The sequence below is a fragment of the Equus przewalskii genome, chromosome 26, assembly GCF_037783145.1.
Source record: "Equus przewalskii isolate Varuska chromosome 26, EquPr2, whole genome shotgun sequence".
NCBI classification, from domain to species: domain Eukaryota; kingdom Metazoa; phylum Chordata; class Mammalia; order Perissodactyla; family Equidae; genus Equus; species Equus przewalskii.
This window is the reverse complement of record NC_091856.1, coordinates 35,829,028-35,843,732: the sequence shown is the minus strand read 5'-3', so window position 1 is coordinate 35,843,732 and position 14,705 is coordinate 35,829,028. Positions and strand designations below refer to the sequence as shown.

At 59.0% G+C, this 14,705-nt stretch overlaps 1 protein-coding gene across 5 annotated transcripts in view; it reads left to right on the top strand.

Moving 5' to 3' along the window:
* Nucleotides 1–1,916: 1,916 nt before the first annotated feature.
* The window catches only part of SARDH (sarcosine dehydrogenase), a 68,052-nt gene continuing 55,263 nt past the window's right edge, over nucleotides 1,917–14,705 (top strand). Inside the window, exons 1-7 of one of the 5 annotated variants that reach the window (XM_070595450.1) lie at nucleotides 1,917–2,053; nucleotides 2,619–2,669; nucleotides 4,719–5,067; nucleotides 6,028–6,206; nucleotides 7,659–7,838; nucleotides 8,561–8,684; nucleotides 8,882–8,982. In XM_070595450.1, the coding sequence (XP_070451551.1) occupies nucleotides 4,728–5,067; nucleotides 6,028–6,206; nucleotides 7,659–7,838; nucleotides 8,561–8,684; nucleotides 8,882–8,982 (924 nt within the window). In that variant the 5' untranslated portion in view covers nucleotides 1,917–2,053; nucleotides 2,619–2,669; nucleotides 4,719–4,727. Of the gene's footprint in view, nucleotides 2,239–2,447; nucleotides 2,670–4,696; nucleotides 5,068–6,027; nucleotides 6,207–7,658; nucleotides 7,839–8,560; nucleotides 8,685–8,881; nucleotides 8,983–14,705 lie in introns of those variants that run through there. The other 4 variants (XM_070595448.1, XM_070595447.1, XM_070595446.1 and 1 more) reach the window with 4 other exon arrangements.

Below are 14,705 nucleotides of genomic sequence, written 5' to 3'. Positions count from 1 at the left end.
GAGGCCTGGAGGCTTGAGAAGGGTTGCAGAACTGAAGGCAGCCGCTCGCGCCCAGGAGTCCACTGTGACTTCCATTTGCACCGTGGGTATCTTCAAAGTGCACAAAAGTAGACAGTAATAATATGCAGGGACATTTACAAACTTCCCTGCAACTGACGCTGCGGGGGTCAGAGTCCCTGCTTCCCAGATGGGGAAACTGAGTCTGGGCTAGAAGAGATGAGCCCAGAATGGTAGAGCAGGTCAGCAGCAGTGCCCTGTCACGGCGTCCCCAGCTGTGCCCTCTGGCCCTGGGGGGAGACGGGGTGGCCCATCCAGCTCTGCCAGACCACACTTGGGCCCCATCCATGACAAATCCTACAAGGCTGACCCACAGCCAGGCCCAGCCCTCCAGCCACCACCCCTTGTCCAAAGTTCAGGGTGACCGTGCTGCCCGCTTGGCTTGGGACCATTTTGCAACAGTTGCTTGTCATTGAGTGCAGGGTCAGGAGAGGTCTGGGCCACCCTGGACGTGGCCCTGGGGCTGCAGTGACGGCTGTGTCCCCTGCCCGTGCACCCCACGTCTAGACTTCCTCCCCGCCCTGGACCCCCGCACCGCTCCAGGGAAGCCTCGTGCTGGCAAGGCCAGCCTTCCTCCAGCAGGCCCAGGGGAGTGAGCGATGGTCTCTGTCCCCACGGTGGGAACTGAGAATGGTGGCAGCTCATGGCAGGCCAGTGCCCAGGCTACCTCCTCCCAGACACCCTCCTGGAAGGAAGGACAGCTTGCGTAGGAGCACCCCGTCACAGCCAGCCTCATGGCTGCCTCGCCCCTTCCAGCACGTGTCTCCTTCCTGGACCCTGAGCCCCTCGAGGGCAGGGGCTGGGTGGTAGTTGTCTCTGGGTCTCCCAGCAGTGCTTTGCATACAGTAGGTGCTCAGTAAATGTACAGGACAAACTGGCATCAAGACAGTCGGACAGCCTCGGTGCAACAAGAACGCAATTGTTTGTTTGATCGTATTAACGATGTCGGCACGGCTGCTGCCGTCCCTCCACTGCAGCTGGCGTTGCTGTATTGCTGACTAATTTCAACACTGCTTCCTTTGATCCCAAGGGAGGAGGTCTTGTCTTACATCAGCACCTATCCCGATTCTTTGCACACCCAGAGGTATGTGTACTTTTTTCCGGGTCTCCTCTGGGCCTCTCCTCTGGGCATCTTTTGCCTGCATGTGGACAAAATGCCCTAGACCCAGGGTCACACTCAGCTCTCTGGTCTGGCTCCCTCACTGGCTTGCTGTGTGGCCTGAGGCAAGCTGGCTGCCCTCTCTGGGCCTGGTGACCCCAACAGTCAAATGGAAGCAGGCATCCCTGCCCCGGGGAGCTGGATGGCAGGAGCGGGAAAGCCAGAGGCTCAGGGCATCACGCCAAGCCACAGAGGGATGCGGGAGTTCTGGAGGGCAGGAGGCAGATTGCTCAGGAGCCAGACTCTGGGGGCTAGCCCCAACTTTCTGACCAGCCTCTGAAGGCAGTGAGCACCCCTTCCCTGGGGGTGAACAAGCTGAGGCTGGACAGGCAGGTGCGTGCTGAGGCCCTGTCGTCTCACGAAGAGCCTCAGAAGGCCACGGTCCAGCCACGGCTGCCGCTTAGCCAGCCCCGTCTGACCCCTGCCCCAGCCGTGCTGAGCTCATCTCAGGCGGGGGAGAGGTGAGGGCTGAGCAAGCAGGCTGCACCGGTTCCCCACAGGCAGCACCCTGGACCCCTTGTTGAGAGATGATGAAGTGAGGTCACTGCCTCATCACCTGGGGTTCATGGGGTCTCAGGGCTCATGGCTGCTCTGCTGCCCTTGGAGCCCGCTTGGCTGCTGCCCGGCTGGCCTGGTGCCCAGAAGCCCCAGTGGTGGGCGGTGCCTCCTGCCGGGCGGTGGGCGGTGACGGGGGCTGGCCCAGCCGGGGGTGGGGCAGGGGCGGCCTGTTCCGCTCAGCCACTGCTGCTCGGGAAGGAAGGACGTGACGGCAGGGCTACAGCCACGGGGCGGGCACTGGCAGGCCTCTAGGGCCGAGGGGTGCTGTGGCCGCTGGAGGTACACCCCTAGGGAGGGACAGGGCCTGGGCCCTCCTCTGGGGGCGGGGTTGTGACAAGTCGGGAGCTGGCCAGGACTTCTGTCTGCCTCTGGCACTGGGTGGGTGGGACCGCGGTGGGTGGCGGGGGTCTGGGGACCCTCCCTGCCATCCTCACTGGGTGAAGGCTGTGCCGGCTCCTTCCTGGGTGAATCCCTTCATCCTACAGCCCGTGGGAGGGCTCCTCTGGGCTCCCCCTTTTGAGCTTAGATTCTGTTGCTGCTCCAGCCCCCCTGCCGTCTGTCTGACCCCAAGCCCTGGACTGTCCTGTGCCCTCACCCCTGGCCAGGAACGGGCCCCCTGCTGACTCAGGGGTGGGAGAGGGTGGGAGGGGCAGGAGAGCAGGTTAATGTTGAAGCAGCTGCTTCTGGCGGCCGGGCGGGATGGGGCACGTGGCAGCTCCGGGGCCAGCAGCGTTGGCGCAGGACGGAGGCCGGGCCGGAGGCGGAGCGGCTGTGCTGGGCAGCGGGGGCAGATGCCCGGCCTTGACCATGCCTGGCAACCACATGACACCAACTTTCCACGTAGGACGCCACTCCTGGGGGCTCCAGGAAGAGTAAGGAGCTTCACGGACAGAAAGTAAGTTCAGACACAGGCCGAGGGGTGCGCCTCCTGGTGCCCAGGGGTGGCTCTGTGGCAAAGGGTGACAGAGGGGACTGAGACGCCCTGCCCCAGCCTCCAGCGCCCCTGCTCCCTCTGCCCCCACTCCCGAGAGAGTCACTGTTGGGGGGCGGGCAGCCCTGACAGCCTGAGAGCGGGCCCCTCACCCCACCCCCCACCGGTGGGGGCAGGACAGGTATGGCGGTGGGTCTCCCCCCAGCCTCCCCTCCCTGAACCAGGCCCCTCGACGTCTGCGGACCCACTGGGAGGGTAGGAGAGGGCAGGAGCCTGCAGGCTTCGGCTGCACACAGGCCTGGCCTTGCACCCCAGCTTGGCCGCGTAGCTGGCCTTTGATCTTGGTCACCTTAGCCGGCCTCCACCTGCCTCGGTCTTCCTCCTGCAAGGTGGGGACCACAGCCATGTTGACTTGCACACATTTCACAATTGTCGAACGGGGCGTGCAGCAAGCTCGGCATGTGGCTCGTACTCAGACATGGAAGCTGCCTTTCCTCATTAATTAGCTGATTGATATCAATCATGGCTATTAGCATAGGTGGCACTGCCTACTTCAGCCCCTCGGGTCACGGCCAAAGCTCTCTAGCTTTTTCTGTGCATCCCAGGAGTGGGCCCGGGGGGTCCTCTGAGGCCTCCTTTCCGCCCCATGTTCCCTGCACTCCCAGGGGATGCCTCTCTGACACCTTCTCTCCTTCGAAGGTGGGCTCCCTGTCACCTTCTGATTGTAATTGAGGTTTTTCTGGCTGGGGAGGTCTGGGAGGGCTTCCTGTAGGAGGAGGGATGCGAGGTGAGCCCTGAAGGCCACCGGGAGGACACTGAGGAGGAGGAGGCAGGAGGGGAGGGAGGCTTTGGGGCCAATGAGGCAGAACAACTCTGGGGCTGAGTTCCCTGGGAGAAGGGTGTCCCTGTCTCAGGGCCACCTGCCACCCACCTTCGGGCGCCTCCTCCACCGTGAGCAATTCCGTCCCCTCCTCCTGCCCATCGCCTGTGTGTCCAGGTGACTCCCTCCCCGCATGACAGCCCCGCCTCTGTGCCCTCTGGGGGCTGCCCCCTCCCTCCGTCCCCCACCCCCAACCCCAGGTCCATCACCATCAGACCTGCGGGGCCCAGACCCACCCTCGGGAAGTGTCTTGAGTCCCGATGGGCACAGGCCCCTCCCCGCTCCAGCCTCTTCCTCGTTCTCTTAGGTCGTCTCTCTGGGTCCTGTGTCCCCGTGAGACCCGAGCTCCTTCCTGCCCTGGGTTCTTAGGCCCCTCCCCTCCTCCCTGCTCTTCTGCACCCAGTAACCCCACTTTCACCCACCTCGTGTCGGCCTCTCCGCTCCACCACCCCTTGTGCCCCTGACACCCCTGCAGAGCTCCTATGAGCTGTCACAGCCCGTTCACCGTCAGTGTCGGTTCACACTCTGGCCCCGTACGTGGAGACCTAGACCGAGAGAGAGGCAGAGCCCTCCAGGTGGGTTGGTGGTGGGTGCAAGAAGCAAGGAAAGTTATTTACACTCTTATCTCGGGTGCCGCGAGATGGGTGGGTCTCACCCTCGCCCGCTGGAATCTTAGTCTATACCGAGGGCTTCCCCGGGGTTCTGTTGCATCTCCCGTCCAGATGCTCTCAACAGCACCTTACTCTCTCGAGGCTGCGTCCTTGAGGCTGCTCCCACTGTGGGAACAGCAGGCAGAGCGTCCATTCCAAGGATGGGGAGGGCCAGCAGCCTCCGATTGCCCGGATCCAGCTCAGGGGTTAACCTGCTGTCTCGTCCTCTCGATGACCCCCTCCAACAGCCCGCTCCCTGGGCTGGCCGGGCCCTCCTGCCTCCCAGTGGTCTCCCGGGCCCAGCCAGAGCCCGATGTGTGCGAGGCCCTTAGTATGCACGTGCTAGATGAAGGTGTGAGCACACACATGCCAGGGGAGACGGCAGGAGGGGTCCTGGAGGGTGACAGCGTGGGGGGCGCTGTCCCCTGGGCTCTCATGTGCCACATCCCCTCCACCCCCAGCCAGCCCTGACTCTCTCCCCAGCTCCCTGTCATGCTGATGCCCGGAGTTCCCATGGCCTCGCTGAGCCGAGCCCTGTGTGTGGCGGCCACACGCCCTCGCTGGAGCCCTGCCTGCAGCCTGGGGCTGCGCCCCCTGACCAGCGGGGCTGTCCCCACAACCGAGAAGAGTGTGCCATACCAGCGGACCCTGAAACAGGCTCAGGTGGCCCAAGGCCCCACCCGGCCCCTGCCCAGCACGGCCAATGTGGTGGTCATCGGTGGGGGCAGCTTGGGTTGCCAGACCCTGTACCACCTGGCCAAGCTGGGCGTGAGCGGGGCAGTGCTGCTGGAGCGGGAGCGACTGACCTCCGGGACCACCTGGCACACAGCAGGTAGGGGCTAGGGTGCAGGCAGGGGCCCGGAGGGACCGGACTCAGCAAGGGGTCAGTTCTGTGTTGACAACCACAGGCCTGTTAGAGGCGGCTGAGCTGGAGGGGGAAGGACACGGAGAAAAGATGTGGGGTCAGTCTGAAGGTGGACAGACTGGGGGGCCCTGCTTGCCCCCTAAGTCTGAGAGCTGAGAGGAGGGAGAAGATGCCGCCCGTGGGACCCTGGAGGGCAAAGCTGAGCCCAGAGCTGGGAGCCCAGGCAGCTCTCTGTTTGAAGGGCAGAAGGCCCTTCCACAGACAAAGCCACCAGGGATGAGGGGGTCCCGCGGGCGTAGAGGATGGACAGGGAGGGGCCATTAGGAGTGATGCTGAGGGTCTCCTGTGTCCTCTATGGCACCAGATGCGCCCATGATTCTTGTCCTCCTAGCTAACCAGTGGGCATGTATTAAGCACCTATTGTGTGCCTGTCTCGAGGGCAACCAACTGCTGCCTTAACCCTGTGTCCGTTTCTGCGGGGTAATCACTCCCACTTTGGCTGATCTCATGCTACCAGCGAGAGGCTGCCAAGCTCGGAGTTGGGACGGGGTCCAGGCGTCACTTACATTGAGAGTGGACACGGCCGGCCCCGCACACCACCCTTCTGCCTTCCCACTGCCCATGTCAGCGGGGCCTGCACGGCCTCACCCTCGCCGTCACTCAGCCTCACCCCTGGCCTCACGCTCCCCAGACTCTGCTGCTGAGGGAGCCGTTCTGTTTGTGAAGAGCTTGTATTTGGGCTGGGTGGTCCTGGGTTGGGGTCTCAGCCCTGTCGTCATCTGCTCATCAACCTCTCGGGGGGCACCCCCGGCCTGCAGAGAAAGCCCTGGGCCTGCTGCCTGATATTCAGGAGCCGAGGCCTGGTGGAAGAAAGGGGGTTGGCACCGCCCCACTGGGGACTGACAGTGCCTCGCCCCTCCCTGCCAGGCCTGTTGTGGCAGCTGCGGCCCAGCGACGTGGAGGTGGAGCTTCTGGCCCACACGAGGCGCGTGGTGAGCCATGACCTGGAGGAGGAGACGGGGCTGCACACGGGCTGGATCCAGAATGGGGGCCTGTTCATCGCATCCAACCGGCAGCGTCTGGATGAGTACAAGAGGCTCATGTCGGTGGGTGTCCTCTGCAGGTGTGGAGGGCTCAAGTCATGGGGGTGCCCGCCTGCTGCCGGGTTGGGGCTCCTGTTGGTGGGTGCCATCCCTGCCGGGGGCGGGCGAGGCAGCATGGCACAGGGAAGGGGCCCCGACAGAGCCGGGTTCAGACCCTGGTGCTGCCCTTGCTGCCTGGGCCACCTGGGACAAGTGAAGTCGCCTCTCTGAGCCCCTGCATTCTCATCTTTAAAATGGGGCCGTATCGCCGAGCAGAGTGCGCTGAGCCCCGCAGCCAGGAGAATCCCAATAAACGGGTGTTATTATTACCATCACTCGTGGTGCTCTCGGGAGACCGGGTGAACACCGAGACGGCACCCAGCAGGCAGCCAGCACCCTTCTCCCGGCCCCACCGACAGCTTCGGGAACACGGCTGTAGGGGGACGAGGGAGAAAGCCATATGCTGTGGAAGGCCCTGTACTGGGGAGGGGGGGCTTGCTTCCTAAGCCAGAGCAGCCAGGTGCGGACCATAAATTCCAGGGCGTGGGTGAGACAGGTTCCTCCAGCAATTCAGCTCTTATTGAGCACCGACTGAATACCTGCTCAGGGCCCAGGGAGCAGAGCTGGCTGTGCGGCTAGCAGAGGCTCACTGTCGCTGAGGTCCCCTGGGGGCCAGGCCGGAAGCAGGGGCAGCCGGTTTCACTAGAAGGAGCCTGGGTCTCTGGGGTTGGGAGGTGGCCCCATTCTGCCTCCTCCTCTCCCTCACCCCATCCTCATCCTCCCCCTGTGCCCACTCATCAGCTGGGATAAAGGCTCCTGACAAGCCTCCAGCACCAGCCTCTAGCTCAAGTTCCCACTGTGGAGGAGTCTTTGCCACTTTCCAGTCACAGTTTTCAGACAGAGAATCTGATTGGCTCAGCCCTAGTTGGGCGGAGCCTGTCCTGATGGGCGTGCCTGGGGACACTTGATTGGCTGCCCTTGGGCCAATCAAATGTGATGGGAGTGGAGTCTGGCACGGGAGCCTGGGGCCAGGACCCTGCAGGCCTCGCGAGCTGGGCTGACCTGGGAACCTGATCCCAAGCCCAAAATATTAGACGTGTGGGGGTTATTTTTATTTATTTTATATAATACGTACCAGGGACTGGTGGAGGCCCTTTAGGGGTTTCAGCCACATGGGCCATTATGGCTCCCATTGTGCAGGACGGTTGAGCAGCTTGCCCCAGGCCATAGGGCTAGTGTCAGAGGTGGATGGGGAAAGTGGGACGGCCCAGAGCCTGCTTCCACCCATTGCCCTGAGCTCCTCATCCTTATGAGAAGCCGGCTCAAGGGACAGGGGCTGCAGGGGTATGGTGACCGACTCAGGCTTCCTGAGGAGGCAGAGTCGAAGCTGACCCTCGGGGGCCCAGCCAGGGAGGAGAGCGGCCGGAGGAGGTCTGACCCCCGAGGACTCAGTAGCTTTCCTCTGGGTCCCCCTAGTTGGGCAAGGCCTACGGCGTGGAGTCCCACGTGCTGAGCCCGGCGGAGACCAAGGCACTGTATCCGCTGATGAATGTGGATGACCTCTACGGGACGCTGTACGTGCCACAGGACGGCACCATGGACCCCGCGGGCACCTGTACCACTCTCGCCAGGGCCGCCACTGCCCGGGGAGCACAGGTACCGCAGGCCACCGTACCCTGCTCTCAGCCCACCCCTCCTGCCTAAGAACCCCGAGAGCAGAAGGCAAGATGATGAGTGCCATTCTCTCTGCTGTGTGACCTTGGGACCTCTCTGAGGCTGCTGATTGACTCCTTCGAAGGCAGGCTGTGCCTCAGTTCTGTCCACGGGTGTCAGCTCTCCTTCCTTCCCCCGAGGTCCCGGCCCTGCTGGACCAGGGAATCCTCCCAGAATCTCTTTTTGGAATTTTTATCTTCTTTTGTCTCAAATATACACTTAGTTGTAGAAAAAATTAAGAAAGATAAATAAGCAGAAAAGAAGAAATGAAAATCACCCAGAAGAAGGTGATTGATGCCATTTTAGTTTTACTCCAAATATTTTGCCATCAAGGTATTTATGGGGACGAAATGGAGCCGAACTGGACTATGTGACCTTTTTACCAAAGGGCTGACCGCAAACATCTGTTAGTCACACGAGCCTTGCTTTTTCTTTTGTCACTTTATGAAAAGAGCCACTCTACTTGGGGACAGGTTCTCAAGTCACAGAACACGTGGATTTAGTGTCTGGCGCTGTGGTCACCCCATTTCCCCGATATGTCACAGGAAGCCGGCCCTCGCAGAAGCAGAGGTCCCAAGTCCCTCCCAGGATGGGGGCGGCAAGAGGGTGGGTGGTCAGCGCCCTCAGAGTGCACATGGCTTTGGATCAGCTCCTCTCGTTCCCAGGTCATCGAGAACTGCCCAGTGACCGGCATCCGTGTGCGGACAGATGACTTCGGGGTGCGGCGGGTGGCAGCTGTGGAGACAGAGCACGGCTCCATCCAGACGCCCTGTGTGGTCAATTGTGCAGGTGGGAATGGCGTTCCTCCTGGCTCCGGAGTGGCCATGCTGGCTGCTCCCTAAATCAGGCCTTTCTTTGGGGAGGGGGCCGGCTGTGACCTGGGGGGATCGCTGCCAGGGCAGATGAGCAGAGGCGCCCTATGCCCACCTGGCTGGTAGCGCCCACCAGGGGCCAGCAGAACTGAGCTGTCCATGCTTTGCCTGCAGGAGTGTGGGCGGGTGCTGTGGGCCGGATGGCAGGAGTCAAGGTCCCGCTGGTGGCCATGCACCATGCCTATGTTGTCACCGAGCGCATTGAAGGGATCCAGGTTAGTCGATGGCCCCAGGCAGCCTGCCAGGCTGTGGGAGACTGGCTGTGGGGTTGGGCAGGGACCTGCTCTGAACCCCAGCTCTTACAGGTGGCATGACCCTCCTGGGTTCCCTCACTCTCAGTCGCCTCATCTGTGAAGTGGGCATCACACTGCGTGATTCGGGTGGTATGAGACTTAAATGAGGTGGTGTGGGTGTAACCCCCATGGTGCCAACCCCCTCGGCCTTCGGGGCACAGCTTCTCATTGACGTCCTAGCCACAGCCCATGCCTGTCCTGCATGGTGCAGTCAGTCCTGCTTTTTGCCATGCCCTGTGCCCCAGGCATTTCCGGGAACCCCCAAATGTTTGCGTGCTCCCCAATATGCCCTGGTTCCAGTCTCATAGGGCACTGATTCTGGCCCCAAGAACCTCCTGGGGGCCTTAGAGACACCTCTGCCAAGAGAGGTGGAGGGTTGGGGTGCACCTGCTGGCACCTGGGCTTCGTGCCTCCTGCTCTCTCTCCTCTCCTCCGCTTATCTCCTCTCTCCTGTGGTGGCGGCTGGTAGCTTCCTGCCACCTTGTCATGGACCACTCCTCTCTCCCTCCCTCCCTCCCTCCCTCCCTCCCTCCATCCATCATCCAACCGTCCCTTCCTCACCCCTCCATCTATCCATCCATTCCTTTTCCCATTTACCCTCTATCCCCCCACCCATCTGTCCCTCCCTCATCTGTCCCTCCCTCCATCCGTTCATCCCTCCGTCTCTCCATCACGGTCTCCACCCTTTCATCTCCCCTTTCACCATTCCTCCGTCTCCATCCACTCATTAAGCCATCTAGCCACTATCCCACCTAACCCCTCCTCCCCACCCCTCTCTCCATCCAACCTTGACTGGATAAGCTCTGTGTCCGGGTCCTGTTCTAGCAACCCGGCCTGTCACAGACCTAGTTCTCATCCGGGTGAGCTGGGGGAGGGTACAGACGCGTGAATATGCTTATTTATTCCAAAACAGGCAGCAGAGGGCTCTGTGGGGCGAGCACAGGGGCCGTAGGCTCCCGGCCTATGGACCAGGGGAGGCTCCCTGGTGGAGGCCGTGTCTGAGGATCTTCTGCAGGGTTGGAGGGGTGGCAGGGAAGGGGCGTGGTGGAGAAGGGAGCTGCACGGAGCTGGCGGCTGGGGACCTGCAGACAGTTCAGAGAGGAGGTCAGAGGGTGGGGTGGGGAGATTGAGACCTGACTGCCCTTGTTTAGGGTTGAAGCCCAGCAAAGAGGGTCCTGGGAGCCTCATCCCTACTTGGCTTCCCTCTGGTCACTGGTGGACCACAGTGGTGGAGGGCGTGGGAAGCTGAGGTGGAGGCTGGGTCCCCACCCCTGCCCCTCCCCCGTGACGCAGGATTTCCCGCACTGGTGAGTGGGTTCAATGTGGTCCAGCACATGCCTCCTGAGGGCTGCCGTGGGCCATGGGCTGGGGAACCGAGAGCAGTCACGCTGTTGGCGGGAGGACTCCCTGGCCCTGGTTCTGTGGGGAGAGCCCCCATGTGGCCGCCAGGGGTCGCCCTCGGGCCGCCGTGGGCTCAGGAGGGCTGGGCTAAAGCTGGGGACAGACTGGGGGGTAGCGCAGGGCCCTGTCCTGGGGGTTGCTGTGGGCAGGGGGACCCCAGGGCATCCGCAGAGTCTCCGTGCCCTGATTGCTCCTAAGGCCTGACTGAGGCACCCGTCAGGGAGGAACCAGGGCGGGGTCGGCCAGGGCCCTCTCCGTGCGTTCAGGGTGAGAGCCAGGCTGGGGTCGTTCATGTTATCCTCAAACACGCTGCCACCCAGGGACCCGCTGTGCCTCTGGGAGCTCGAGGCTGCGCTGGTGCACCGGGAACGGGCCACCAGCCCAAAGAGCTCGGAGATCTGGGGTGGGGCAGAGTTCCACACACTCCCCTCCAGCCCATTGGCCATGTGGGGGGCTCTGGGAGGCCTGCCCTTCCTGAGGCCGCACCTGCACAGTCTGAATCTGGGAGGGGAGCTGGCCTCTGACCCTGACCTCCCACTGGCGTGGCCTGACCCCTTGGTGGGTCAGAGAACCAGCTCCTTCGTGCCAAGGTGGGTCCTGGGGACAGGGGCTTTGGGGCATGCGCTAGGAGGCCCCCGCCACCTGGGCCTGTCCTGGGGGCGCGTGCTCCTGCCCACCCCATTCATGTCTGCTCAGGCAGGCCCCTGGGCTCGACAGTCTTGCCCTGCAGGACCACATCTGCCCAGACCCAGGCCTCACGGCGCCAGGGGCCTGTGTGGCCACCTGAGCCAAGAGCTCTTCATCCTCTCGGGTGGGCAGAGGGCTGTGCTCTCCCAGGGACCCCCAGTTCTAAGGAGCTGTCCCAGTCCTGGGTCCTAGCCCAGCGAGCGCTGCCCCCCGCTCCTCTGTGACCTCTGGGCCTGGCTCTGCGTCCTTCAAATCGGTGAACCCGAGTGCTCTCGGATGGTCTGGCAGCCCCACCGACCTCCCCTGACTTTTGTAGAGGCTGCTCTGCCTGGCACAGAGCGGTGGGGAGGAGCCAGGCTCGGGGTCTGCAACTTGACTCTTCCATTCACCAGCCCAGGCAAGTCAGGGTGCCGCTCTGAGCCTCAGTTTCGTTTTCTGCAGAATGGGTAATAATTGTACCTACTGCATAGGGCTGTGCTGAGGGAGGCAGCAAGTGATGGAGTTACAGGGCCAAGTGTGGGGCCTGTCACCGAGCAGGGGCTCATTAGGTGGTGGATGTGGTGATGGTGACCGTGACCAAGGGGTACGGGTGGTCCAGCTAGCTGGTGCTTTGGAGGAAAGGACCAGGGAGGCTGGAGCCACAGGATGCCTTCCTGGAGGAAGTGGCCAACAGGATTTGGATTGGGTGGAGGGCAGGGGAAGCAGGTGGAAGGGAATGGGTGGAGGTCAGGAGGCCTGGACGTCAGTGGGAACGGGCTCATACCTGTAGGGTGGGCTTCTGCATGGAGAGGGCAGGGAGGGCACCCTCTGGGCACCTTGGGGCTGAGCTGAGGCTGTGCTGGGTGCTCCGAGGCAGCGGGGGCCTTCCAAGGGCAGGGAGATGGGGACACTAATCCCGCTGGAACAAAAGTCAGGGCTTCCCCGGCCACCAGGTGTCCCCACCGTCCTGCTCTCTGGCGCTCCAGAGGTCGGTTTGGTTTGTTTTCGGAGTAGCAGTGACGATAGAGGTAACGAGGGCACCGTTGTTGTTTCTGAAGTGCTCAGTTACCAGAGCCGACAACAGCGCCTGTGTACCTCCTGCCGGCCGCCCCGCAGTGCACACACTCTTATTCCAGACCTACGGAGGAGCGGGACAGCCGGGAGACAGGGGGAGAGGGATGTCCACGGAGCATCTCCTCAAAGATGGGGGGGGTGGCATCTCCAGGGCAGGGTAAATAGAGAGGCGGTTCCTTCTGGGCTGGGGACCTCAGAGGAGGTGGCTTCCCCACTCCGGCTGGTTTCTAAATTGATTTTGTTTTGTTTGTTTATTTGTTTGTTGGGTAAATCAGTAGTCAGTGTTTGCAATATAATGTCTATGTAAATATTCTTAACTCCTGAGCAAATAGTGTTCCACTTTTTGTGTTTCCTGGAGTTGTTAATAGTTTTTTTTCAGTTACTCAGTTTTCTATGTAACTGTCATCTATCTATCTATCATCTTTCTATCATCTATCTATCTATCATCTATCGTGTGTCTATCATCTATTTATCTATCTACCTATCATCCATCTATCATCTATCTATCTTCTATCTATCATCTGTCTATCTATCATCTATCTGTCATCTATCTATCTATCATCTGTCTATCATCTATTTATCTATCTACTTGTCATCTATCTATCTATCTAACATTATCTTCATCCATCATCACTCTCCATTTCCCACCCCACCCCCAGCCTCAGATGATCACTAATCTGATTTCTGTCTCTATGGATTTTCCTATTCCAGACATTTAATAAAATGGAATCGTACCTTTGTGACCTTTCGTGTCTGCCTTCTTTCACTCAGCCTGATGTTTTCAAGGTTCATCCGTGTGGTACACGTGTCAGAATTTCGTTCCTTTTTGTGGCTGAACGACATTCTACTGTATACCACGCAATAGGTATCTGTTCATCTGCTGATGGGCGTTTGAGTGTTTCCACGTCTGGGTTATTATGAATGACACCGCTGTGAAGTTCATGTACAAGTTCTCGTGTGGGCCTGTGTTTTCGTTTCTCTTGGGCAGATGCCATGGAGTGGAATTGCTGGGTCACGTGGAAACTCTGCTCCTTTTTGAGGAACTGTCAGGCTGTTTTCCAAAGCAGCTGCATCATTTTACCACCAGCAGTGCAGGAGGGTTCTGACTTCTCCACATCCTCAGCAACACTTGTTGCCTGTCTTTGTGGTTCCAGCCATCCTAGTGGGTGTGAAGTGATACCTTGTAGTCTTGACTTGCATTTCCCTAACGACTAACGATGCTGAGCATCATTCATGTGCTCGTTGGCCATTTGTGTATCTTCTTTGGAGAAATGTTTGTTCAGATACTGCGCTCATTTTTAAATTGGGTTGTTTGTCTTTTTATCGAGTTATGAGTTCTTCATACATTCTGGATACAAGTCCATAATCAGACATATGATTTGCAAATATTTCCTCCCATTCTGCGGGTTGTCTTGTCACTTTTTGGATGGTGTCGTTGGCAGCATAAAACATCCTAATCTTGATGAAGTACAACTTATGTCTTTTTTCTTTTGTCCCTTGTGCTTATGGTGTCATATTTCAGAAGGTGTTTTCCTAACCCAGGGCCACAGAGATTTATTCCCATATTTTCTCCTCAGAATTTTATAGTTTTAGCTCTTACGCTTCAGTCTGTGAGCATTTTGACGACATTTGTGTGGGTGTGAGGAAGGGCTCCACTTCATTCTTCCGCATGTGGATGTCCAGTGGTCCCAGCTCCATCTGTTGATTGTTATTTCCTCTGTTGAGTTGCCTGGTGCCCTCGTCGAAAGTCAATTGGCCGTAAACCTGAGGGTTTATGTCTGGACTCTCAGTTCTACTCCATTGATCTGTGTGTCCATCCTTAGGTCATACCACTCCCTCTTGACCACAGGAGCTTCATAGTAAGTGTTGAAGTCAGGAAATTGGAGTCTTCTGGCTTTGTTCTTCTTTTTCAAGATTGTTTGGAATATTCTGGGTCCCTTGCATTTCCGTGTGAATTTTAGGATCAGCTTGTTGATTTCCACCAAGAAGCCAGCTGAGGATTCGGTGGAGATCGTGCTGAGTCTGCAGATCAGTTAGAGGCGCATTGTCATCTCAACGGCAGCAATTCTTCCTTTCACAGACACGGGGTGTCTTTCCATTTATTTAGGTCTTCTTTAATTCCCTTCAAAAATATTTTCTACCTTTTAGAGTACAAGTTTTGCACTTCTTTTGTTAAATTTATTCATAAGCATTTAATTATTTTTGATAGTGTTGTGAATGGAATTGTTTTCCGAATTTCGTTTTCGATTGTTCATTGCTAGAGTATAGAAATACAATAGTTTTTTGTTTGTTATATATTCACCTTGTATTCTGCAACTTTGTTGATCTATTTCATTAGTCCTAGTAGCTTTTAGGTGTTTCCCCAGGATTTTCTGTATGCAGGATCGTGTCATCTGCAAACAGGGACAGTTTTACTTATTCTCCAATCTGGATGCCTAATTTTATTACTTCTTCTTGACTAACTGTTGCTGTGGCCAAGACCCCCAGCACAGTGTTGAGTAGAA